Source organism: Canis lupus, chromosome 5, assembly GCF_011100685.1.
Source record: "Canis lupus familiaris isolate Mischka breed German Shepherd chromosome 5, alternate assembly UU_Cfam_GSD_1.0, whole genome shotgun sequence".
Taxonomy (NCBI): domain Eukaryota; kingdom Metazoa; phylum Chordata; class Mammalia; order Carnivora; family Canidae; genus Canis; species Canis lupus.
The window spans coordinates 76,917,074-76,943,691 of record NC_049226.1 but is presented as its reverse complement, the minus strand read 5'-3'; the positions used below and the strand labels follow the sequence as shown (position 1 = coordinate 76,943,691).

Here is a 26,618-nt window from a genome sequence, read left to right as displayed (position 1 = left end):
GCCAAAGGCAGATGTTCAACCACTGAGCCACCCAGGTACCTCCATTTTTTAAATTTATTTTTTATTTTTATTTTTATTTTTTTCATTTTTTTTAAATATCAAACTCACCGTAGCCAAATAATCAAGAATTAACATCACCAGTCCATACTTCTATAAAAACACGACTGAATAAATTAATAAATGGGGAAGAGACAAATCTCCCACATAGAATAATTCCAAATAATTTACATAACTACTCTGCCCTCAAAGAGGGGGAGCATGGCTCCCCATTCCATAGATGTATGTAGCGACTTCCTTTCAAAGAGAAAGGTATGGAAAGGGAGAAGAACATAATTTTGCACTGGAAAAACCTGACAAACATTACCTCTGCCAGGTCACAACTGATGTCATGTTGATTATATGTGCCTTTGGTATGATGTGATGAAAATGAAAATTTACTTCTGTGATCTTCCTTCCTTCCTATTTAGATTTATTTATTTGAAAGGGGGAGGGGCACCGGAAGAGGGAGGAAAATCCTCAAGCCCTCTCCCTGCAGAGCCTGGAGTCTGATGGGATGTGGGGCTAGACGAAGAGCTCCATCCCAAGACCCTAAGATCATGACCCGAGTCAAAATCAGGAGTTGGACATCCTACTGACTGAGCCACCCAGGTTCCCCTATTTATTTTTGAAAGATTTTATTTTTAAGTAATCTCTACACCCAACATAGGGCTCAAACTCAGAATCCTGATATCAAAAGTAACCATGCTTCACCAAGCCAGCCAGGTGCCCCTATGGTTCCTTTGGACTTCCCATGTTAGACTTTATTTTTTAATTATATTTTTTATTATAATTTTAAAAAGATTTTATTTATTTGTTTGTTTATTTATTTATTTATTCATGAGAGACACACAGAGAGAGACATAGGCAGAGAGAGAAGCAGGCTCCATGCAGGGAGCCTGATGCAGGACTCGATCCTGGGTCTCCAGGATCATGCCCTGGGCCAAAGCAGACACCAAACCACTGAGACACCCAGGCATCCCTCATGTTAGATTTTAAAACAAGAAATAGTTCTTTGTTGTTTTTTTTTTTTTTTTTTTTTTTCTTTGTTGTTTTTTTAAGTAAGCTCCATGCTCAGTGTGGAGCCCAACACGGGGCTTGAACTCACAACTGTGAGATCAAGACCTGAACGGAGATAAAAAGTTGGATGCTTAACTGAGCCACCCAGGCCCCCTAAGAAATAATTTTATTATGTGAATCTACTGAAATTTGGATTTTTATTGTCTTTAAAATGAGAAAATAATTAGGTTTTGATTTTAAGATTTTATATTTAAGTAATCTCTACACCCAATGTGGGGCCAAATTCATGATCCCGAGACCAAGAGTTGTATGCTCCACTGACTGAGCCAGCCAGGTGCCTCCAAGGGTATAATTAGGACTTTTATTATTTTATTTTTTAAGATTTTTATTTCACAGAGAGAGATAGAGAGAGAGAGAGAGAGAGTGAGAGAGAGATAAGCACGAGCAGGGGGAGGGGTGGAGTGAAAGGGAGAAGCAGACTCCAAACTGAGCAGGGAGCCTGATGTGGGGCTTGATCCCAGGACCCCAGGATCATGACCAGAGCTGAAGGCAGACACTTAACCCACTGAGCCACTCAGGCACCCCTAATTAGGATTTTAAATCTAGGATTCCCATTTATTGACTTTATCTCAATGCCTACCTTCCTCTTTTCTAAAATTTCTAATATTGTTTTCTTTTCAGTGGTATGCTGGTGAATTGTTTAAAACCAAATAAAACCCTGATTTGTAGTGTTTCCTGACTTTGGTGGTAAATACTCCCAGTGGAGCCAGTAATCAATGACTTAACAGCCAGCTTGAGTTTTGGTACACCACTGCTTTTATCTAAATTTACTTAATAATTGCATGCTCTTTTTTTAGTGAAATGTATTCTTTCTCTTTAAGCATTCAAATATAAAGTCTTTTATCAGACCATTCCTAACAGTTTTATCAGGGGTGGATTTGATCTTGTTTGCAGCCTGCATAGATTTCTTCCCCATGACAATCCACACAGGTGCTTAGCAGTTGGCTCCATCCAGCTCCTGCCCTTTTGGCTTTTATTCTAGAACCAGGTCTGCTGACATTCAGTCACCTGGGGATATCACACAGTAGGCGGTCAACAGGATTGTGTCCCTTGCCTGTTCTAAGAGGGGGTGGGTGGTCCAAGTCCTCCCACGCCTTCATGGGCCTGGGCCTTAATGGTCTCACATCCAGCCAGCGTGCAGGCCAAGTTCCAGGCCAGCTCCCTCTCAGCAGTGAGCCTGGCTTTGGTTCCAGTCTTATATGCAATGCTTCCGGTGCCCTCTACTCCACAGGACCTAATAGACGTAGCTACTGTTTCTGGATTGGAGCCGAGCAAGCTTTTGGCTTCAGCCCTGCCTCACCGCTTTGCATTTTTACCCCATTGCTGGTCCACAGAAATATTCATCTTGTTTTTGGGTCAGGCAGAGTGTTTTCTGGTTTTACCTTTTTTTTTTTTTTTTAAGATTTTCTTTATTTACTAGAGACACACAAGAGACATAGGCAGAAGTGAACTCTCTGCAAGGAGCTGGATGCAGGACTCGATCCCAGGACCCCAAGGACCATAGCCTGAGCCAAAGGCAGATGCTCAACCATTGAGCCTCCCAGGCTCCCCTCTGGTTTTTTTCTGTATCACTCTTTTGGGGTCAAAGTAGGTATCACCTAACTGGAACGCTGGTGCCCCACCGGGCCTCCTCCATCTCCCCTCCCCTCCCTCCTTCCCTTGCCATCTCTCTTGAGTACCTCTTTCCCCCTCCTCTTGTCCCATCTCTCTGGAATCTGGCTCCCCTTCTTGCCCACCTTTCTTCTCCAAACCCCTTTGCCACCTCCCGCTTGCATCCACCCCTCACACACTTGCAGGCACTCTTTCCCCTGGTGACACCTGCATGGACACCCGGCCTTTCATTCACTCACATCTGTTCCCAATGGACCCTTTGTATGCTCACCCCCTTAGTGGCAGGGAATCCAGCCCACACCCACAGTTCTGCCACCCACTTGTTCTTGAGACAGCCATAATAATCACTTGCAGCAAATAAGTCCGGAAAAACATTTAAAGACCTACAAGAACTTAGAAAATCTACTCTTCAAGAATTGCCACTATAGGAAACATGAGTAAATAATTTATAATACTGGGATGAATACAGGATAAATTGGGGTTTATAATACTGGGATGAGAAACTTTCCTAGCCATGACATAAATCCAGAAATGAAAACTGAGTAACATTAAACTTTTAAATAATATTATGAAAAATGAGTTTGTAGAGACAAACTAGGAGAACATCCACCATTCAAGAGAAAGTCTAATTTCTTTAAAATTGCAGAGGATTAAAATCATTAAGGACTGACAACCCAATAGTAAAACGAGGAGGCAAGAATGGGCAGCACCCAAGACAAAAATGCAAATATCCAATAAACTGAAAAATTGCCAAACCTCACTAAATATAATGCAACAATTTCATTTTTCAACTTGCAAATTTGTAAAAATTAGTAATAGAGAAGATTGGCAAGGGATCCCTGGGTGGCGCAGCGGTTTAGCGCCTGCCTTTGGCCCAGGGCGTGATCCTGGAGACCCGGGATCGAGTCCCACGTCGGGCTCCTGGTGCATGGAGCCTGCTTCTCCCTCTGCCTATGTCTCTGCCTCTCTCTCTGTGTGACTATCATAAATAAATAAAAATTAAAAAAAAAAAAAAAAAAAAAAAGATTGGCAAGCAAGTAAGAAAATGGGCATTTTGGGGGGGGGTGCCTGGGTGGCTCAGTTGGTTAAATATCTGCCTTTGGCTCAGGTCTTGGGGTTCTGGGATGGAGCCCCAAGTAAGGCTCCCTGCTCAGCAAGGAGTCTGCTTCTTCCTCTTCTGCCCTTCCTCCTACTCATGTTCTCGCTCTCTCAAAACTAATAAGTAAAAAATCTTTAAAAAAGAGAAAGAAGGTATTTTTCTATCACTACAATAATGTAAATTGATAAAAAAATTTTTGGCAAGGTAAGTTGGGAATGGATTAAAAACATAAATGTTAAAAACAACAACAAAAAAAACCCATAAATGTTTCCACTCTCTACCCCAGCACCTGTACTTCCAGGAATAGATCCTACAGCTACTTTCCTAGGGCAGAGGTGAGTGAGGCTGCATGCTGCGGCACTGTGGCCATCTCCCATGCTTGTACTAGAGAGGCCACGAACTAAATACTGGGGCAGCTAACGCTAGAATGATGCCATTGTCATGAGTGATGTGTGTCTGTGTGCTGGACACATTACACATCCAAGATATGCTACGTGAAAAGGCAGGTCGCACAAGAGTATGAACAGAATGTTCACATTTTTGTAAAAAAGTGGATATGTAAACAAATCTATTGTATGTTCACCAAAATGCTAGCAATGGTGATCTCAGAGAGGCGGGGATTGAGAGCACTTGCACCTTATGTATGTGTATACAAACACAAACACACAGTTTTTCAATGAGCATATATTAGTCTAATAAGCAGAAAAATACAAATAAAAATGAATCATGATTAGTAAAGCCTTTCATAATCACTTTAAAATTTCTGAACATAATGAATGATGGGTATAGCTCGAATTTATCTGTCCTTATTTGTATAGATGAATGAAATAACCAATAGGTCCACTATCACAGATAAAGAGCATTATCAGTGTTTTCACTTGGTCATAACTTCCCTTCCAAACTCTGCTGCTTGCCTCTAGGCACAGTGTGACACCCCATGGATAAGATCAGAAACTCACCTGGTGTCACCTGGCTGCCATGACCACCAATGCCTGAGCAGACACAGCAACTATAGGAAAAGGAAGGCCCAGATTCTCAAAGGACTCATCTACCCTTGTCAGACCAATCCCTCTGAAGATTCACTGACCAGGTTTCTCTCCAAACTGAAGGTTTATAGAAGTAGCTAAGATGCTCACCCAGAGAGAAACAGGGACATCCTCTGGCACAGAGAATGGAGGTAAAGGGGGATCAGAACATCTCTGGATTTAGGAGGAGGATGGCCCCAAGGACAGGAGACATTGGTGGCAGCTCTCTGGTCAGGGACAGAGAAGGGGAAGAGCTCATGCGTCTCTGTTGCCCACACTCCAACCGTGCAGTGGGGCTCACAAGCCTGCACTGTTGAGCCTCTCCTGTTCTCTACATCTACCATTTCTTCAGGAACTGGAGAACGGTCCTATCACCCCAGCAACAAAACAAGCAGGGAATCCTGGGCTCAGCAATTACCCATAGCAACGAGATTATTATAAAGATAGGGAAAACTATGGCTTAAAAGGGTGGGGGCGGGGGTGGGACCACTAAATTTTCCAAAATGCAAAATTTTTTTCTACCTTCCCCCATCATTTGCACAATTTTTGTCTAGTCCAAACGTAATTTAAAATGAGGTAGGTAGTTTCTCTCTCCTCTGCCTCCTCTTTGTGATAACGTCGAGGCCTGTGCCGTGAAAGCACTAGTCTTCCGTGCAGGTGGAGTGAGTGCCAGGCGTGGGCACTGGTGACTGGTGGAGCTTCTCAGTTGGCTATCTTCTCAATCTCGTCCAAATCATCCGTGTCCAATCTTTCTATTTTCTTATCTGGGGAGGAAGATGAGAATTCAACATGGGGCTACCACAGAGATCCACCCCTAGGGAAGGGACAGCATGGCACAGGGAGAGGAAACACAGGGTTCTGCCCTGCCTAGGGATGGGCCATGCCTCTGGCCACAGCGACCTTTCACTTAAGCCCAAAGACTCCCAGTGCCTGAGCAAGGGACAGAGCCCCGGGCCCCTGAGGCTGGCCAAGGGGGAACTGTGATTTGCGTCTCTGACCCTGAAAACTCGCCAGGTGTGGTCTTGGAGGACTTCCCTATTGTAGGGAAGGAGAAGACTGTGTTGGGGACAAAGGCCTTTCTTGGGGCCACAGGAGAATCTACCCTTCACCCCCTCCCTTGGACTCGCCCCTAAGGAGAGGGCACACCAGTAGGGACACTCCCAGGCACTCACTAAAATGCTCCTGGATTCTGTTGAGGATGTTCATGCTGTGCTTGCTGTCAACCATGTTCACTGCCAGGCCCCTCTTGCCAAAGCGGCCCGTGCGCCCGATCCTGTGCAGGTAGGTCTCGTTGTCCGGGTTCCCGTCCTTGTCCACGGGAAGGTCAAAGTTGATGACGACAGAAACCTGCTCGACATCAATACCTGCATGAAAGAGGTGGAGAGGTCAGGAAGGGAGACAAAAATCACCACCAGCCAAGCAAGGCCAACATATACCAGCTTCATGTGGAAGAAGAGTCTGGGGCAGGTTGGCTCTGGGATTTGGGGCCAAGGGGCACCTAGCAGAATCCAGAGGGAAAGACAACTTTGGCAGGGTGCCAACAGAATTAGGACATCAGTAATGCAGCCAGAACCTCACTGGGGGCCCCAAAGAGAAGGTGCCATTCTGGACCAGTGAGGTGCCTGTCCCTGTCCTTCCACCACATCAGGGCCCCTGGCTTCTGTGACAATTCTCATCTGCTGGGGGAATCCAGTCTCTCCCAGGAAAGAATGCCAGCACCAAGCCCATGTGGACTCGCCCCGAACCAGCAGAGCGCCCCATACAGGAGGACTTCCCTTGCTACTCAGGGCCTGGCAGACAGATTCTCTGCTCACCGCGGGCACACACGTTGGTGGTCACCAGCACCTTCTCCTTGCCCTCTCGGAAGCGCTCAATCACCGCAGCCCTCTGCTCCACCATCATTTCGCCACTCAGCAGGGCCACCTGGTGGCCTTCTTTTGAGAGCTCTGCTGCCAGCCAGCTAGCTGTTTTACGGGTCTGCAAAGAAGGAAACATTTGAGAAATCAAGGTATCTGAAAGAATATTTTTGATCTAGAAGACTCTACCTGAAACTTACCAGCTGATGGTTAAACTTCCTAAAATGATGGGGCGCCTGGGTGGTTCACTCAGTGGAGTGTCTGCCTTTGGTTCGTGATCTCAGGGTCCTGGGATTGAGCCCCATGTCGGGCTTCCTGCATACTCCCCCTTCTGTCTCCCCCCACTCCACTCATGCTCCTTCTCTCTCTCAAATAAACAAACAAAAAAAAACAAAACTTCCTAAAACTGTTAACATGACATGCTGTGACAGGAAGTAACAATGTTACTTGGATATTTATCTCACAGAAATATTTAACCTGAATATAATCACGAGGGGGAGAAATGAAAGAAATTCTTAACACTACTTACTAGCTTGGACACTTCAATATGTTGGAGTCACAGAAGGTGGGGAAATTGTTCCAGGTTAAAGGAGTCTTGAGAGACAGGACAACTAAGTGCAATGATTTCTGACTGGCTCTTACATTTAACACCACCAACCAAAAACAATAAAGAAGGTTTTTGGTACAAGTGAGGAAAATGGGATATGGATGGACTAGACAGGGGATAATATTATTATGTCATTGTTAAAGGTAGACAATGGTATTGGGCTTATGTAGCAGCATGTCTCATTCTTGGGAAGTACTTAGGTGTAAACTCTCATGATCTCTACAACTAACTTTAAAATACTTCACTAAGGGGCACCTGGGTGGCTCAGTTGGTTAAGCGTCTGCCTTCAGCTCAGGTCATGATCCCAGAATCCTAGGATGAAGCCCTGTATCGGGTTCTATGCTCAGCAGGGAGTCTGCTTCTCCCTTTTCCTCTATGCTCACGCACATGTGCACTCTCTCTCAGATAAATAAAATCTTTCCAAAAAATTAAAAATAATAACTTCACCAAAACCAAAAAGCACGGATGTGTCACACATGTGAGCACATGGATAAAAAGCAAAGTGGCTAAATGTTAACAATAGGTGAAAGGCATAAAAGTGCTCAGTTTCTTTTTTTTTTTTTTTTTCATCTTTTCTGGAGATTTGCAATTTTCAATCCGAAGGTAACAGTCTAAAAAAGCTTTTTCAGGGGCAGCCTGGGTGGCTCAGCAGTTTAGCGCCACCTTCGGCCCAGGGTCTGATCCTGGATACCCGGGATCAAGTCCCACATCGGGCTCCCTGCATGGAGCCTGCTTCTCCCTCCGCCTAGGTCTCTGCCTCTCTTTCTCTGTATGTCCCCCATGAATAAATAAATAAAATCTTAAAAACAAACAAACAAACAAACTTTTTCAATGACAAGTCCTCTAGTAACAGAGTAAGATTTGTCTCATTCTAATATCCCTTAGCATCATTTTTGTTTTCTTTTTCCTTAACAACATTTTTGAAGTGTTCTTCAAGTATCCTGAATATTTATTCTTGATTTTTTTCCTATTAATAGGATCTAGCCTTCCTTTTTTTTTTTTTTGACACAAGGACAATGTTTTATTTTTAAGTTACTATGTTACTGTATGCAGAGCAAAAAGTATAGTGACTTATCTATTTGTGCATTCCTGTTTTACACATCCTTGAATTATAAATGATTGAACAAATAATCAATTATTAGCCTTCTATTTTTTAAGTATTTGCTGTTTGAGGGCAGCCCAGGTGGTTCAGCAGTTTAGCGCCACTTTCAGCCCAGGGCGTGATCCTGGAGATCCGGGATCCAGTCCCACATCAGGCTCCCTGCAGGGAGCCTGCTTCTCCCTCTGCCTGTGTCTCTGCATCTGCCTGTCTCTCTCTCTCTCTCTCTCTGTCTCTCATGAATAAATAAATAAATAAATAAATAAATAAATAAATAAATGAAATCTTAAAAAAAATTTGCTGTTTGAGACTAGAAAACAACTTATATTAATTTTGTAACCAGCTACTATATTTAGTCTCTTATTTTTCCTACAATTATCAGTTGATTCTCTTGTGTTGTCTAGTAACATATCACCTACAAATAGAGACTCTATTTTTTTTTTTTAAAGTAAGCTCTAGGTCAAACAAGGGGCCTAAACTTATTATCCCCAAGATCAAGAGGTGCATGCTCCATGGCCTGAGCCAGCCAGTCCCTTAGGAACTCTATTTTTAAGCCATGTATACCTTAGGATACTAAGACAGCACTATCCTACATCTTTATAAACCATTCCTTTCTGGCCACACAGGGCCTCTGGTCCTCCTCAGCACCTAGTTGGAGCTGGCTGTGAGGAGGGGCAAGCACCTCCTCCAGGGCAACTCCTCCCCCAGCAGGCCTGCTGCTGCCACTGCTACTCACATGGCAGAAGATCATGGCCTGAGCAATGGTGATGGCCCCGTAGAGGTTACACAGGGCCTGGAACTTCTCATCTCTGTTATTGCACAGGACGTAATACTGTTTGATGGTGTCCAGTGTCTCCTCTTCACGCTTGAGTTTGATGATGTTTGGATCTGGGACCACTTTCTGGGCAAATTTCCATACAGAGTCTTCGAAGGTGGCAGAGAAAAGCAGCATCTGGCAGTTCTTGGGCAGCATCCTGCAAGGGAAGACCCAGGTATGTGGCATGATCCCGAGTCTTTCCCTGGAAGGAACAGAAGACAGCTGCCCGGGGTTGGGTGATCCACATGCCCAGGAGAGTGGCAGAAGGGGGAGGAGAACAGCAGGGAGGAGGCGAGAGCAGCCATGGGGCAGGGACGGGGCTGGTGTTAGATTCCCTAAATCTCCTTCCTCAACCCGTGGTCAGTGCTGACGAGGATATTGCCCATCAAACAAATGCTTCTGAAGGTTCTAAAAGCAAATAACCCAGCTGGAGAAAGAAGAGGGGTTAGATATAGCAGGAGGAGATACAGTGAACAAGATTTTTACTTGCAGATCAAGAGGCGAGAAGTTCCTCTTGGCTCAAGAGTTCCTACCTCTGGATGCGGATGCTCTGATCTTGGTGGCCCTGAGTAGCTATCATCACGTCAGCCTCATCCAGAACAAACACCTTGATCTTCTTGGGGTCAATGAACTTGAGCTTGGAGCACCAGTCCAGAACAGTCCCAGGGGTGCCAATGACAATGTGCTCACTGATTTTCTGACCTCTTTCCACTGTGGAGACAAGACATTTTCCGTGGGTATTTCCATGGCAAACCAGTTTTGGAAATCAAAGCCTTGCCCATCCTTCCAGAGTGAGTAAAACAAGTTAATTCCAGATGTCAAAACACAAGAGCATTATCCATAAGTCTTGGATTCTTCTATTTTAAAGTCGTACAATGGCACCTATGTCCCAGCATAGTGGTCAGGATTCAATCCTATGCAGTGAATTCTCAGTAAGTGCCATGTCTCTCTTCTGTTTCCTCCTGTAATTCAGCATTATCCTACTCATTCTCCTTGGCGTTACTCTTACTCACTTTGCATCATACATTCACTCACAGTTCACAGATTTTCTCTTCAACTGGTAGTTTTGAGTCCCAGGATCCTGGCCTAGTGAGCTTTAGTTAACATTCTAATATAGACAGTCTTCCTAAGTACATGTGCTAAAAAACACATTACTCTCAAATTATAGCTGCTGGAGTTGAAACTGGTACAACCACCTATTAAAATTACTAATGTGCATAGTCTGTGACCAATACTCCATGATTAGGAATGAACCCCGTATGTATGTTAACATGTGTACAGTAACAAATACGCAAGGCTATGCCGGCATTCAACAGTAACTAATTAAGCAAAGTAGGGTACACACAATGGATGATGCCAAGAAAAGTAAAAAACTACTTAGGAACTGATAAGGAAAAATCTCGAAAATACATTATGAAACGTGAAAAAAAGTTGCAAAGCAGTTTGTATACCAAGAGGCAAAGAACGAATACATGTAATACATATACATGTATGAAGTGTACACATTTACATACTTACGCACACATGCACGCACACACACACACGATGTGCCTGCAGCCACACAATATCTCTGGTGCACCACATGAGAAACTGGTTAGTACTGAGTGCCTAGAGAATGGAGAGCTAGGTGGTTGGGGATATGGGAGAAAAAAGTTTCTACCACATAATACCTTCACAAGTTGAAAGGATAACTATTTTAAAAACAAAATTTAATTTAAGGAGAAGGGCCTTTCATTAGAAATTCATCAGTTATCCATTGGAAAATTTTTGAATTAACTCAAATGTAGTTCTCAATGTCCACTGCCTCTAAGTCAAAATTGAACCTTTAAAAATAATACATTAAATATAGTTAATCTATTAATCCTTCATACACAGTGAAGTCCCATCTTATTACAAAATCTTAAGAAGTTATATGTTGTTACAAGATTCTGGTATCTACACTTAGATGTACCCACCACTGTGAGACATCAAATAAACACACAAATTACATAATCAACCTAAAAACTTTTGGATAAAGTAGTTTTGCTGCATGCTGAAGCATGATGGTTTTCTCCAGGAAAAGCTCTTCTGTGACTGTGTGGTGAGCTGAACTTAGTTATTTCTCTCAGTTGACCGATAAACTATAGAAAATGAAGTTGGGAATCTGATATCCACTTTCTTGAAAACGAACAGGCTGTTTCTTCAATGAAAACAATCTACTGTATTTGCTGCCACAGTAACATTTAAACTTTCAAGAGAAAAGTAGAATTAGAGTTTTAGTAGACTTGTATGTGCCATTAAGTTTGAGTTTCTTGATTTTATAAACTCTGATGAGTTTGGTGGTAATATTTGTGCAGACAATTTAAAAAGTTTGTATAATGAGATGTGTCAACATCTGGAAGATCAGTGTAACTCAGTAAGACAGAATTTTCCACAGACCAAGGTATTTTAATTTAACAGTATGAAAAGTTCAGTAACAGGATTTCAGATTCCATACTGGAACTAATTCTTAAGTAATTACCACTTGTTATGTTTTGGTGTAGCACCTAAAAAAGGTACCTAAGATTATCAGAAAGGCCAAATTTTCTTCATATTCTTTAGAAGTATAATTTCTCAATTTTAGCTTCCAAAATGGCAAATATCAACAGATAAAACCTGTATAAACAAAAATGCTGTGGGGTCCTCATAATGTTTAAGAGTGTAAGAAACCAAAAAGTTCAAGAACCATTGCTCCAGGCAACTACAAACTGCTGGGTGAAAGGGAGGTCTCTTTTTAGTTTTTCTAAGCAATGACAAACTGCTTCCAGAAAGTACTAGTGTATACGCCCCACCAGCAGTACACGGGCATTCCAGTTCTTGTAGGTCTCCATCAACACTTAGTATTGTCAGACTTCTTCATTTTTGCCCACCTGAGAGGCATATAGTGGTTTTAATTTACATTTCCCTGATGACAAATGAGGTGTATTGATCACCTTTTCATATTTACTGGCCCTCTGAATCCCTTGTTTTGTGATGTGTCTGTTCAATTGGGCTTCTTTCCTATTTAGACTGCTTGCTTTTTTCTTAATGACTTGAGGTTTTATATATCCTGATAGCTTTCTAATGATCAGTTTTCTACCTGCCCCTCATCTCCATCTTAGTCCTTGTTTTTTACATTACATTCTGTAGAACACATGGGAGAAAAAATTGGTAGAAGAATTTCTATTTTCAATAGGACCAAGTTATCTGTATATACTCCTAGTTTACTCTTACTAAAGCTGTGCTTATTTTTAAACAAAGAGATATGATCCCAACCTACCATCCCTCAGACCTACTAATTCCTCGTTAGTAAGTAGTTTCCAGAATTCTGGATGCTGAATTCAAAATCCTATTTTCTCAGTGAAGAACACCAGACTTTAACAACTCTGTGACGCATACAAAGATTTTCCTAACAACTCAAAATCCTCTTTTAAGAGCAGAAAGGACTATTAAATAGCAAGTTTAAAACAGATTTGCTGAAAGCAATGCAGTGGGTCCTAAGGTCAAGTGAACCAGAAAGTTTAACATCATCATCACATCTTCAATATTCAAATACCCAACTACCCTATCCTGCTCACTGCTTAGGTCTCACCCCTTTATACTCACATTTATTGCCTCGAACAGCATAAGCAAGCTTTAGTTCTGGATGAAATTTGCCCATCTGCTCAATCACTTTTCCCGTTTGAAGCGCCAGCTCATATGTTGGGGAGAGGCACAGACACTGACAGGGAGATCATAAAGGTTGAGTTTAGGAGAGCCTTTTAGTAATAGACAACAGGCCCAAAAGGAACAATATGCTGGTCTTATTACCACTCAAAAGTAGCGAACCACATCCTCTCCAACCAGGCCCACTCTTCAGCTGTAGACCCAAGCCTTCAGCAGAGAGCCCTGGCTGGGTTAATGCCTTCAGAGCCACTGTTTGAGGCTGCTGCTTCTGAATAAATTCTCCCCAGGTTGTGGCCTAGTGCATGAATTGGCTCTGCCTAAGCCACAGTCTGAGGCACAGGAAACGTTCAGAGACGCCTTTAGGGGCACCCTCATTAACTACCCACCAGATGGCACTGCCTTTCCTAGGGCAGGTAAGCCAGGGCCCTGGGGATCCTCCAGCCCTTACCTGAGGGTATCTCTCTGCTGGTTCCACTCGGCTGAGCATGGCCAGGACAAAGGCAGCTGTTTTACCAGTACCTGACTGAGATTGGGCAATCAGGTTCTGTGGGCTGGATCAAGGAAGGACAGAAATGAAAACTCATTAAACACAGTACAGTGTCAAAATGCTCTTTCTGGATGGTAGGAATATGGAATCTTTTCTCTTTAATTCACGTTTTCTGTGTTAAGGACAATGATAAATTTTTTTTTGTTAAAAAACTGTTTAAATATTAAGGGACATAATGATTTAGATGGGTTCATACCAGGAAATCTTCACTCTAGACTCCAGCACAGCTAAAGTGCCCTAGTTTTATACCCTAAGGGCCCCATGGAAATTAACATGGCAGAGAAAAATCTGTGCCAAGGCAAATCCCCGAAGACATTTTCTGCTGAGCTATAATGTATCTCCAGGGCTTGGCTCCCTGTGTGTTCCCTTTCCCTTCTTTATGAAAATGCAAGACACCAAGTTGAACATCCTTTAGAGAGAACGTTCACATTTTACTTCATGTAAACCAGTCATGGAAATACATAGAATTTTTATTATTAAACAAAAAAATAGATTTGAATAGAAAGGTTATTACATATAATATGATGCCAATTATCTACAGTCTAAAAATATGTAAACAACTCTTTAAATTCTAAGGAACATGATAGATATGTAGTAGAAGTGTAAAGAAATGTGAGAGAATGATGACCCGCTTCAGGATGATGCTTATTTGGGTTGGGGAAGGGAATGTGAACAGAGGGGTATATAGGGGTTTCAACTGCCAATGAGGTTGATCATGTTTTATTTCTTGGCAGGTAGGGTTAAGATGTTCTTAATATTGCTCTTGACATTTTTTTGTAAGTTTAAAAATGTTCAAAGTTTTAAAATCTGATTTTTAAGAGGTGCCTGAGTGGCTCAGTTGGTTAAATGTCTGGCCTCAGCTTGGGTCATGAGATCAAGCCCCACATCAGGTTCCAAGCTCAGCGAGTATTCTGCTAAAGTTTCTCTCTCCTTCTGCCCCTCCCTGTGCTTGCTGACACGTGTGCCCTCGCTAATAAAGAAATGAATCTTTTATTTTTTAAAATATTTTATTTATTTATGTATTCATGAGAGAGAGAGACAGAGAGAGAGGCAGAGCCATAGGCAGAGGGAGAAGCAGGCTCCACGCAGGGAGCCCAATGTGGGACTTGATCCCGGGACTCCAGGACCACATCCTGAGCCGATGGCAGATGCTTATTTTTATTTTATTTTATTTTATTTTTTTATGATAGGCACACAGTGAGAGAGAGAGAGAGGCAGAGACACAGGCAGAGGGAGAAGCAGGCTCCATGCACCGGGAGCCTGACGTGGGATTCGATCCTGGGTCTCCAGGATCGCGCCCTGGGCCAAAGGCAGGCGCCAAACCGCTGCGCCACCCAGGGATCCCCGAAGGCAGATGCTTAATAACTAAGCCACCCAGGCGTCCCAAGAAATGAATCTTCAAAAAAAAAAAAAATTCTGATTTTTAAATTGCATAGAATACCATTTGCTTTCTCTTTCAGTTTTGTTTTAAAGATTTTTATTTTTATTTTTTAAAGTAATCTCTACACCCAATATGGAACTCAAATCCACAATCCTGAGATCAAGAGTTGCATGTTCTACCAACTGAGCCAGCTAGGTGCTTCCTTCTCTATCAGGAGCCCTACATGGAGCTTAATCTTACAATCCGGAGACCATGACTGAACTGAAACCAAGAGTCAGAAGCTCACCGACTGAGCCACCCAGGAACCCCTATCAGTTTTTTTTTTTTTTTTTTTTTTTAAGATTTTATTTATTCATCATAGACACAGAGAGAGAAAGAGGCAGAGGGAGAAGCAGGCTCCATGCCGGGAGCCCGACGTGGGACTCGATCCCAGGTCTCCAGGATTGCGCCCTGGGCCAAAGGCATGCGCTAAACCACTGAGCCACCCAGGGATTCCCCCCCACCATCAGTTTTTACTGTTAAGTGGGAAAGGCAGAAAGAAACTGTACCAAATTCCAACTGACTCTCTGTACTTGCTCAAGTTTCCCTGAAGAAACATGCTGTCCCAAACATGCCATCTTGTTCTCAAGAATAATTACAGTTTATTAGCGTAGGACATTAAATCAAATCCTGAAGAAGTACACTTGAGGTCTGCATACTCACGGCTCAGCAAGCATCATGGGTAATGCGTTCTCTTGTATCTTGGATGGTCGATTGAAGCCCATGGCATAGACTCCCTGGAGAAGCTGTGGTTTCCTAGGAAGCCAGGGAGAGAAAGGATAGATTCCTAGTTGTTCAAATTGTTTAAAGGCTTAGAATTTTATCTTTCCCTAAATCTAACAAAGAGTAACACTTCCTATCTTTGTCAGACATATTTTTCCAATGCCTTAAAAAATACCTAAAATGAAACCAAGCCATCATCTTTCTCTACTAAATTTTAATCTGCAACTCTTACTCAATTCAGAGAATACAAACTTTTGTTCTTGGAGATATTCATGCTTTCAGCAGATCCACAAATATGACTGGCCTTGGATGACAAATGTTCCCTGGATATTGCAAGAGTGGTATGTATTAATTCATATAAATTTTATAATTTGCATAAAATGAATAATAAAAAACACATCTAAAAATATACTGCTTACTATACCACTAAAATATAGATGTCCTTTTTATTTATTTATTTATTTATTTATTTTTTCCTTTTTATTTTTTTTAAAGATTTTATTTATTTATTCATGAGAGAGACAAAGAGGCAGAGACACAGGCAGGGGGAGAAGCAGTCTCCCTGCAGGGAGCCCAATGTGGGACTCAATCCTGGGACTCCAGGATCATGCCCTGGGCCAAAGGCAGGCGCTCAACTGCTGAGTCACCCAGGTGTCCCTAGATGTCCCTTTAAGGAACGAGAGTCAGTTTTAATTTCTTGGAGCAGATGTTAATTGATCCACAGTCATTTTGTAATCTATGGTCCTTCCAAAGCCAGCTATGTAAATACCCAGGACAATCAAGAAGTAAGAAAATTGATTCAGCTAGTTTCTAGTAAGCTGATCTAAAGTAAAAAGGTAGAAGTGTTCAATTACCATACTGAACTTTACAAACGCTCATATTTAATTATTATGTCTAGTCAAAAATCAAGAATAGGAAAGCACCAGCTCATGTAAGTAGCTGTACAACAAATATCAATTAAAGTTGCTCTTTCATCACATTTACGATAAGCTCTCTGCTACCTCCACATTGACAAGGTATTCAACAAAAAATCCCACCAGATTGTAAAGAAGAGTCAAACCAAGTTAAGACTTCTGTTCTCTGAGCCTTCCTTGGAGTTAACAGGCTCTCTAAAGGGCAAATTCTTCCAGCATATGTTGGTTCTCAGATACAAAGACCTCTGAAAGCATAACTTTTGGTGTCTTCTGAAGAAAAGGCTATGAAGCTCAGCAGATTTTGATTTGGTTGCTAAGGAAACAAAGTCACAACTGAATGAAGATCTGAATGATCCAAGAGCTTCCAGGGGTTCATTATTTTTCTCTTATTTTGCAGATTAATTAAAAAATTTTAAGTACAAAACAAATCAAGGCAACTTAGGTTTCATTCTTTGTTTCCTCTAGCCTAGCCAACAATGACTAAATCAGAGAGAACTAGACTTTTCAGAGAGGACAGTTCCTCACTGGTTGGATTGAAGTCCTTTAAATGAAAGGGGGTTTAAAAAGCATCAATACTTGGAAAAGCAAACTGTCCTTTCAGGAAACAAAAAAGCATATCACACTGCCCTGATATAGTTTATAAACAGAAGCAGAGATGACAGACTTGCTGAATGAAGCCCCTGATGGAGGAAATACATGAAGAAAAATACAATTTCCTGAAAACATTAAAAAAAAAAGTTACACTTTAAAAAACTTAGCTATCAGTTCACTGATGACTTGATTTGGTTTTAGTTAGCTCTAATGTTTTAAATGTCTCAGTCTAAAGCAGTGGTAATAAGCTGACAAAATGTGGACTCTATTTGCCCACAATGGGCATATGATAGATTTTGCTGATAAAGGCAAAGAATCTATTAATTCTACAACATTCTCATTCACCAGCTATTTTCCGTCCATGATTCTGGTCCTGGCAGGAAGCAAGAACAGTAGTTATGTCTTGTGTTACTCATGACACCCAGCATAATAGTCTGTACACAAACCAAGGATTCACAAACACTTCTTTACTAATATGCTGAGAGAAACAAAAAACTTTGTATGACTTTCCAGAATTTTGCCTTCAAAATAAAAAGAAGTTAGAAGTGATTCTTAGTACAGTGCTGTAAACATGCTATCCCTTGTGGCTTAATTCCGGGTTCTGAATATTTTTTTTTTTTAATTCTGGAATATTCAAGGCTGCTTTCCACTGTAGGTACTGGGAATCCTGCACAGGCTCTTTTGATTATGTAAAAGCAGATAAAATGTTCTTAAGACCGTAAACCCTGTAGTCTAACAAAAGGGCTTACCTAATAAGAAATGTTCCTGACATCCAGAAATCACCTGTCAGCCAATATTTTATTGAAAGTTCTAAGAGCATAAAAGAAAAAAGACTTTCAGCTATGATGAATAAATCGCTGTTATTTAAAAATCCCTCCCAAGAGGAGGAGAACTGGGTAGCCAAGAGACAAGGGTGGGAGGGAAACCATCACCGTAAACTTTTTCATACTTTCTCACTTTCAAATCACGTGAATTATTAACTAGTCAAAGAAGCAAATACATTAAGATTCTTAAAAATAAAAAGTAAAATTCCCAAAAGATCTCTGAGATGCTAAGTTTTAGAAAGGAGGGACCGACAAGGAACAGCTGTTCCAGGGAACAGACACTCACAGCCGAAGCTCCTCAAAAGACTTCACTGAGTAGAGTGGGGAGTTTGGATCTCGCTGCAGGACTTCCACCTGGTTTGTGTTATCCACAAGGTTGCTTCTGATCAGCTTGTTGAGTAAGGACTGGGCAGCTCTGTCCTCTGTCAGGAAGAAACCAGTAGGTTGTCTTCATACTCATTTGGCAAACCCAACCTCATGAAATCTTTCTCCTTGTCTCTGCACCAGCACCTGGGCAACTGAGCTTGGCTGGATAAAAACAACCACACTGACAGATCTCACTAGATTCTTGACCACTACGGAATCCCTGGGTGGCTCAGCGGTTTAGTGCCTGCCTTCAGCCCAGGGCGTGATCCTGGAATCCCAGGATTGAGTCCCATGTCAGGCTCCTGCTTCTCCCTCTGCCTGTGTCTCTACCTCTGTCTCTCTGTGTGTCTCTTATAAATAAATAAAATCTTAAAAAAAAAAAAAAAAAATTCTTGACCACTAGACTCAAATGGGCTGACCTGCCCTCTAAGTCTTCATGTTTCTATTCTCCACTCACTCTTCTTAGATCTCCACTTTTACCTTCCTCTCTTCTCATTCCTCTACATTCTCATTTATCTGATGAGCCTGTGTCTTCCTTCACAAAGAAGTACAAGTGATCAGAAGTGCCTCCACACACTGCAGTAACACACCCACCCGCATCTGGGTGCATATCTCTATGTTCCCTCTGGAAACCTGAGATGAACAGCCTGTGCTCAAGGCTAACCCCTGCACTGATACAACAGGTCCCACCCCTCTTGCCTACAAGGATATTTCTCCCAACATTGACTCCATCTTGCATTATCAGTTTCCCCCTTCACTGGAACATTCTCCCTCGCATGTGCACACATTTTAACATCTCATTATAAACCTGCTTCCTCTTTTATCCTCCCATCCCTATTTCTTTGCTGCCCCATTTCTTTGCTCCCCTTTATGGGACATTCCCTGAAAAGGCTGTCTATACTCACTGTCCCCACTCGCTGTCCTCCCCTTCTGCTCAATGTACACTGAATAGGCTTTTGTATTTAACCTCTGCACTTGACCTCGAAGGCCCTTCTTGAGTACACCAATGGCTTCTATACTGCTAAATCAGGTGAACAGCCCATTTTGATAACTTTTTTTTTTTCCATTTTGATAACTTCTTAATCAACTTATTACCTATATTTGACTACCTACTTTTGAAACACTTCCTTCTTCTGGTTTCTGGATATTCCTCTCTTTTGGTTCTCCTTCTATCTCACTGACTGCTTTTTCTCAATCTCCTTTGTGATTCCTCCTCATCTCCTCAATCTAGTGCCTCTAACTCCAGAAAGGCAAACCTTGGGTCATATGCTGCTTCTTGCTACAGAGTTTTAAAAAGTAATTACCTTTTTCCTCTTCTTCTGCTTTCTCTGCAGTAGCACTGGTTTTAATAACACCTACACAAGAAAACAGGTGTCATCATAAGAAAGGCAAATATCAAACCTACCCAAAAGGTGTGACAACATAAATACTATATCTTACATACGTGATCAAAATCTAAGTATTTGGCATTTCTTTATATTTAATGGGTTTTTGTTCAGGAAGAAATTTTTATTTAGGAAGAAAATTTCTTTTTCTTAGTAAGAAATTTTAAAAATTTCAACTTTCTAGATATGTTGGCTAACTTCAGAGTGATTAGAATATATTGCTTCTGACTTGCTTATCCTATTTTAAAATATACTATTATTTTAGGAAACACAGACATGAGAAAGAAAATAAAGATATTAAAAATTAAGAGGTAAAACAATCACTTTTTGTGGATTAAGGATTGTAAGCCTATGAAACTAATTATCAATTTAAAAATGACTACAAAATAACATATCTTAGTAAAATATAAAAAAGCTAGGTACAAAGTAAATAAATAGAAATCAGTAGCTTTGATAAATGCAGAAATATAACTGAAAAGATCTTATTTATTATAGTAACTAAAAAGATGAAATCCTGCACCTAAAAACAAAAAATATGAAAGACTTATAAGAAATCTATAAAACACTCATAATATAATGCAAAGAGTATAGCCAAAATATCAACAGATAAATTAAAATTGAATTCTAAGATAGTCAATTAACTCAAAAGCCAAGAAAAGAGGTAGAAAAACTATGAGACAAATCAAATATAAAACTGATTAACTAAACCCTCCATATCAATAATTATATAAAATGTACATGGATACAAGAAATAAAAGGCATCCAACTTGAAAAGGAAAAAGTAAAACTGTCAATATTTGCAGATGACACGATAGTATATTTAAAAAATCTAAAATGGCATCAAAATACCGTTAGAATTAATAAATGAATTTAGTAAAGTTGCAGGACACAAAAATTGATAAACAAAAATCTGGTGTTCCTGTATACTAATAACGACTATCAAAAAGAGAAAAAATATCCCATTTATAATTGCATTAAAAATAATTAAATACATAGGATAAATTTAAGGAGGTGAAAGACCTATACACTAAACACTGTAAGACATTAATGAATGAAAGAACTGAAGACACAAATAGGAAGATTTTCCTTCTTCACGGATTGGAAGAATAAATGTCCATATACCAAAAGTAATACACAGAACCAATGCAATCCCAATCGAAATTCCAATGGCATTCTTGACAGAAATAGAAGAATTTTATTTTTTTTATTTTTAAAGATTTTATTTATTCATGAGAAAGAGAGGCAGAGACATAGGCAGAGGGAAAAGCAGGCTCCCTGTGGGGAGCCTGATGGGGGACTCAATCCCAGGACCCCAGGACCACGACCCGAGCCAAAGGCAGATGCTCAACCACTGAGCCACCCAGGTGCCCCAAAATATAAGAATTTTAAAATTTGTATGGAACCACAAAAAATCCTAAAGAACTAAAGCAATTTTTCCCCCAAAGCAATCTTGAGAAAGAAAAGCAAAGCTGGAGGCATCATATTCCCTGATTTCAAACTATATTACAAAGCTATATAATTAAAACACAACCCCCCCCCCAAAAAAAAACCCCACTATGGTACTCAAATAACAGACACATTAATCAGTGGAACAGAACAGAGAGCCAAGAAATAAACCCCCACACATATGGTCAATTGATTTATGAAAAAGGAGTCAAGAATCCACAAGAGGGATGCCTGGGTGACTCATGGGTTGAGTGTCTTGCCTTCAGCTCAGGTTGTGATCCTGGGATCCACACAGGGCTCCCTGTGGCAAGCCTGCTTCTCCCTCTGCCTGTGTCTCTGCCTCTCTATCTCTGTATCTCTCATGAATAAATAAATAAATAAATCTTTAAAAAAAAAATCCACAAGAGGGAAAGAACAGTCTCTTCAATAAATGGTGGGAAAAATGGACAACTGCATGTAAAAGAATAGAACTGGATCACTATCTTACTCACACACAAAAAATAACTCAAAATGGATTGAAGACCTGAATGTAAGTTCTGAAACCTTCAGAAGGAACCAACCCCACTGACACCTTGATCTCACTTATGGCCTCAAGAACTATGAGATAATACATTGATTGTTTAAACAACTCAGTTTGTGACACTTGGCATGGGCAGCCCTTGCAAACTATTAGAGAGAAAGAATTGGGTAAATGACAGTCTGGAAGAAAAAGGAAGCCTTTCACCTGTTTAGACTTTTATTTTTTTATTTTATTTTATTTTTTATTTTATTTTATTTATGATAGTCATACAGAGAGAGAGAGAGAGAGAGGCAGAGACATAGGCAGAGGGAGAAGCAGGCTCCATGCACTGGGAGCCTGACGTGGGATTCGATCCTGGGTCTCCAGGATCACGCCCTGGGCCAAAGGCAGGCGCCAAACCGCTGCGCCACCCAGGGATCCCCTGTTTAGACTTTTAAGTTTTGAGCCCAGATTAACTTTTAAAAAAAATTAAATAAAAAGCTTAAAGAAATACTATCAAACGAACACTTGTAGGAGTCTGAGACTAGATAAAATCTGGAGGGGATCCCTGGGTGGCTCAGTGGTTTAGTGCTTGCCTTTGGCCCGGGATATGGTCCTGGAGTCTTGGGATCGAGTCCCACATCAGGCTTCCTGCATGGAGCCTGCTTCTCCCTCTGCCTGTGTCTCTGCCTCTCTCTGTGTGTCTCTCTCATGAATAAATGAATAAAATCTTTAAAAAAAAAAAAAAAAGATAAAATCTGGAAAACTGGGATCCCTGGGTGGCGCAGTGGTTTAGCGCCTGCCTTTGGCCTAGGGCGCGATCCTGGAGATCCAAGATCGAATCCCACGTCGGGCTCCCGGTGCATGGAGCCTGCTTCTCCCTCTGCCTGTGTCTCTGCCTCTCTCTCTCTCTCTCTCACTGTGTGCCTATCATAAGTAAATTAAAAAAAGATTTGGAAAACTAATGTGTTCTCTTTGGTAATGCAACTTAATTTACTGGATCTCAAATACAGTGCTGTCATTTGCCAAATATTACGCTAAATGAAAGTGCCTTTTCACACTGCAGCTACTACAGCAAAGCAGAAGAGTATGTGTAGCTTGTATCCAGGTAGTTACAAGTGACTCACCATTGGTATCTGGTTTGACTTTTTCTTCCTTGATTTGCAAATTACTCATCTGAATGGGAATAAAAGGAAACACAGTTAGGCAGATGACCCAATCAAAGGAAGTCTCTTGAGCAAAGAGAAGTTCCCTAGTGAAAGTGTAGCAGGACTAGTTCAGCACCTATATTCAGGGAGTTGTCCTGCTCAAGCAGAATTTCTACAAGTTTGGGCGAAGACCTCATTTCACATCTTCAAGAACCTTAAAAAGGAGGGGGCAAGGGTGGACTAAACAGAGCAAATGGGAAGAAAGTTTGACAACAGTCTCAAACCTCTAGTTTTCCAACTTACGCTTTCTAGAACATCCACCTTCATCACATACCTATGATAGTCTTTCAATGGCACATGTATTCACAGTTCCCTTCTACATATGGTAAAGAACAATGCTATGTAAGTATCTCAGCTTTCTTTTTAGTCCTGAAACCCATGCTGTATTAATGCAACACTTAGCAAATAAATTTTTTACCATTATTTTCTTAACATATTTATTTTTGTATTTAGCAAATAAATTATAGCCTGCTTTCTTGCTTTATCAACCACCTCCACTAGGAGTTAGGTAAAACGAGTTATTATGATGAAAGAATGAACAAATTCATGTTCCTGATTTAGAATATTTCAGAAACTGGAACCAAAGGATTTTTTTTTTTAAATTTATTTTGGTCACCAGTCCTGGTCAATGCAAACCTGCTTATTAAGCTGCAAATGAAATGCAAGCCGAGCAATAATTTATACATTCATAATGAAGTCTCCAATCTCATGAAAACTATTTTTCCATGTTCAAGGTATTCTTAAGAGCAAGGGTATTGATATAGAAAGAGTATTGTAAAGGTATGTTGTCAGGTTCAGAGAAGTAACCCAAACCAAGCCCTGGACCCCAAGCCCTGCCCCCAACATGATCCCTTAACTGATGTAATCCTTCATTATCCTTATGATGACCACCAATGATTCCTGAGGGCGTTGACAAATATTTCCTCCTCCATTCCCCCTCCCCTCAACTGACTGTTCTTGGTCTTTGGGAAAAGGAAGTCTACCCTCACACAGTGGGGATATTCATCTGATCTCTTCAGAAACCAGGTCTTCCAGAGAAAAATCAGATCAACACACTACTGGAGATGGACACCCTTTCCCTGAAGGCCAATAGGAAGGTTGGCCTGTAACAGAGAAGGTATTTTATACCAGAACTTATCCACTGATTAACCCACATTTTTAGGCTAATACACAGAAATCTGCAGAAGCCAACTAATCTTGGGATGGGCTGACAACGCAAACATGACAGTCTGGAATCCCCAATCCACAGTCGGATTCCTACAGTGCCAGAGCCTTATCCTTTGTGATACTCTTTGATTTCTTTATGGAGGGCAGCCCCGGTGGCGCAGCAGTTTAGCACCGCCTGCAGCCCCGGGTGTGATCCTGGAGACCCGGGATCGAGTCCCACGTCAGGCTTCCTGCATGGAGCCTGCTTCTCCCTCTGCCTGTGTCTCTGCCTCTCTCTCTCTCTGAATTAAAAAAAAAAAAAAAAAAAAAAGAACAATTTCTTTATGGAAAACAGCCAGTTTCATTAGTGGTCCTGATTCCTCTCTTGAACTCTAATGCCACATTTTCAAATGCTGCATAGTTGCTATGCAGAAAACCAGCACAGCTAACAGTTTCCTGTCCTTAGAAGAGTCAGCTTGCAAGGTTGGCCCCTGTCTGGCATCTGGGGACATGAACTTCAGAAGGGTTCCCACTATTCCTAGAACTGACGAGCAGTTCGTTATGCCTAAACTGTTTGTAAAAACATGTAATTTATGTTAAACACTTGCTTTCCTTCTGGAAGTCTGGAATTTTGGTACACGCTAGGGAGAAGGTGGCTTTGTGACAGCCCCCCCCCAATAAGAACCCTGAGAACTGAGTCTCTAATGAGCTTCCCTGACAATACTTCACATGTGTTGTTACAATAAGCTGCTGCAGGACTTAAACTCTAATTAAGCTGAATGTGTAAATCCACTAGGAGAGGGCTCTTGGAAGATGGTGCCTGGTTTTCTCTGGACTTTGCTAGATGTGCCTTTTCTTTTTGCTAATTTTTTTGTATCTTCATTGTAATAAATCATAGCTGTGAATACAATTATATGCTGAGTCCTGTGAATTCTCCCAGGAAATCACTGAACCTGGACTATTCTTGGAGGCTCCCAACACAGTTACTTACCAAGATGTCCTCAACTTCAGAATAGCCAAACCTGAACTCACCATCCTCCATAGCATATCTGCCCATCCTCGCATTTCCCTAGTTCTGATATTAGCATTTTACTAATACTGCTTGGTGGGCTCCTGACTATAAACAGTAACTTCATCTTCCTAGATCCTACTTTTTATACCGCCACAATTCTCTCTTGAATCCGTCCCTTCATTGTCACTTCCACCACTCAACAACATATGCCCTTCTCTAGGCTAGAGTAACTTCCATACTGATTGCCTTTCCTTAGGAATCACTCCTAATATTCTCCGAGTTCAATAAATCTTGCCAGTTCTCAGATCTAATCATGTCAATATCCTCCCGAAAAATCACCAAATCAAACAAGTCAAGTCTCTCTTCTTTAAGTTCTCAGTTAAGGTTGCAAAGTACACTCTACAGTATTTTCTGTACAGCTTCTACCACTTACTGGTAAACTTAGGCTGCGGCAAAAAAATGAGTTCCAATTCTTGCTCTCTAGACAAGTCCAGCACCTTTGTGCATTTTCTCCTAAAATGTCATTCACTTCTATCTTAAATGATTCATTTTCTAATATCCATTTGAAATGTAAGCTTCTTCACAAGGAATTTCCCCATTTTCTACTTATAAAGTCCTCTCCCCACTCAGAGATCATTTATCACGATATTCTTACTATTTTCACAGCACTTCCCACATGCTCACCTTCTGAACTAGACCATAAAGATTCTTCCTATACCCTGCTGGATTTAACCCATAATATTTGTTCACAAACTGAGAATCCTTCCAATGCAATTAAGGATGACTGCCTAAGAAATGCAACTTATCCATTAAAAAGTTACATAAGACTTCAGACTACCAAACACAAACTATTAAAATCATTAGTGCATCATCACTAAACAAACTGAAATAAAAAAACAGAAAGCCAGTTTACACTCTAATTACCTTCCAGCTGAATGGATCTTCATTAATGAAAGAGCCAATATATGAAATTAAATGTCACTTCAAACATCAATGAAACAATTTGTAGGGCCTCCCACCGACTTGTGCAGTAGATTGAAACACTAAACCTGAACCTGTTATTCTGCCAAGAGCTACAAACTGTCAACCATGTTAAGCACAAAGCTTAGAAAAAAAAAAGTTTAGCACAGAATCACTCAGAAAACAGATAAACAAGAGAATCAGCGTCTAAATTTCCCTACAATCTCCCCCAGAACGAGGTGCAACAGAAGAAAGAAAACATATAAAGTGGGAACAATTTTGCTACAGGGCAAAAAAGTCTTTAACTGGCCTAGATGAACAAAACAAGCCTGACTTTGGTCTCTTCCGCCCCAGGCGCAAAACCAGGATAGGGATTCCTGGCGGCAAACTCTAGGGAAGTGTGGGCCACAAGCCTGCCCAGCCCAGGGAGCTCCCGGGGATCGCCTCAGGGGCCGCTCGGGCCCCTGCTACGTTCGCCCCGCGGGAGCTGAAGACACTGACCGACTTGACAGCCGCTTCCTGCTCGTCCACTGCCAGGGCCCACGAGTCGGTGGCCATGATCCGGCGGGAAGGGAGGCCGACTCGCTGAAAAACCCACCGCAAGCGCGCCAACACCTGCCCTGAATCCGCTGGCTGCGCGAGAACCTCCCCCACGCGGACCGGAAGCGGCCGTGCCGAAAGTGA

General features: G+C 41.4%; 1 protein-coding gene across 2 annotated transcripts; it reads right to left on the bottom strand.

The window, feature by feature from the left end:
• Positions 1-4,495: 4,495 nt before the first annotated feature.
• On the bottom strand, positions 4,496-26,616 carry DDX19A (DEAD-box helicase 19A). 2 transcript variants are annotated; one of them, XM_038538353.1, is made up of 12 exons: positions 26,436-26,616; positions 22,736-22,784; positions 19,583-19,633; positions 18,199-18,334; positions 15,524-15,616; positions 13,342-13,444; positions 12,834-12,948; positions 9,764-9,941; positions 9,150-9,387; positions 6,666-6,828; positions 6,024-6,215; positions 4,496-5,615 (listed from the first exon to the last, which is right to left on the bottom strand). In XM_038538353.1, exons 1-12 carry the CDS (start codon positions 26,490-26,492, stop codon positions 5,554-5,556), a joined length of 1,437 nt encoding a protein of 478 aa, XP_038394281.1. In that variant the 5' UTR covers positions 26,493-26,616; the 3' UTR covers positions 4,496-5,553. The 2 variants fall into 2 exon arrangements, with proteins under 2 accessions (XP_038394281.1, XP_038394282.1); XM_038538354.1 differs by lacking the exons at positions 19,583-19,633; positions 22,736-22,784; positions 26,436-26,616 and adding an exon at positions 17,838-17,898 and having other exon boundaries at positions 18,199-18,336.
• Positions 26,617-26,618: the final 2 nt, after the last annotated feature.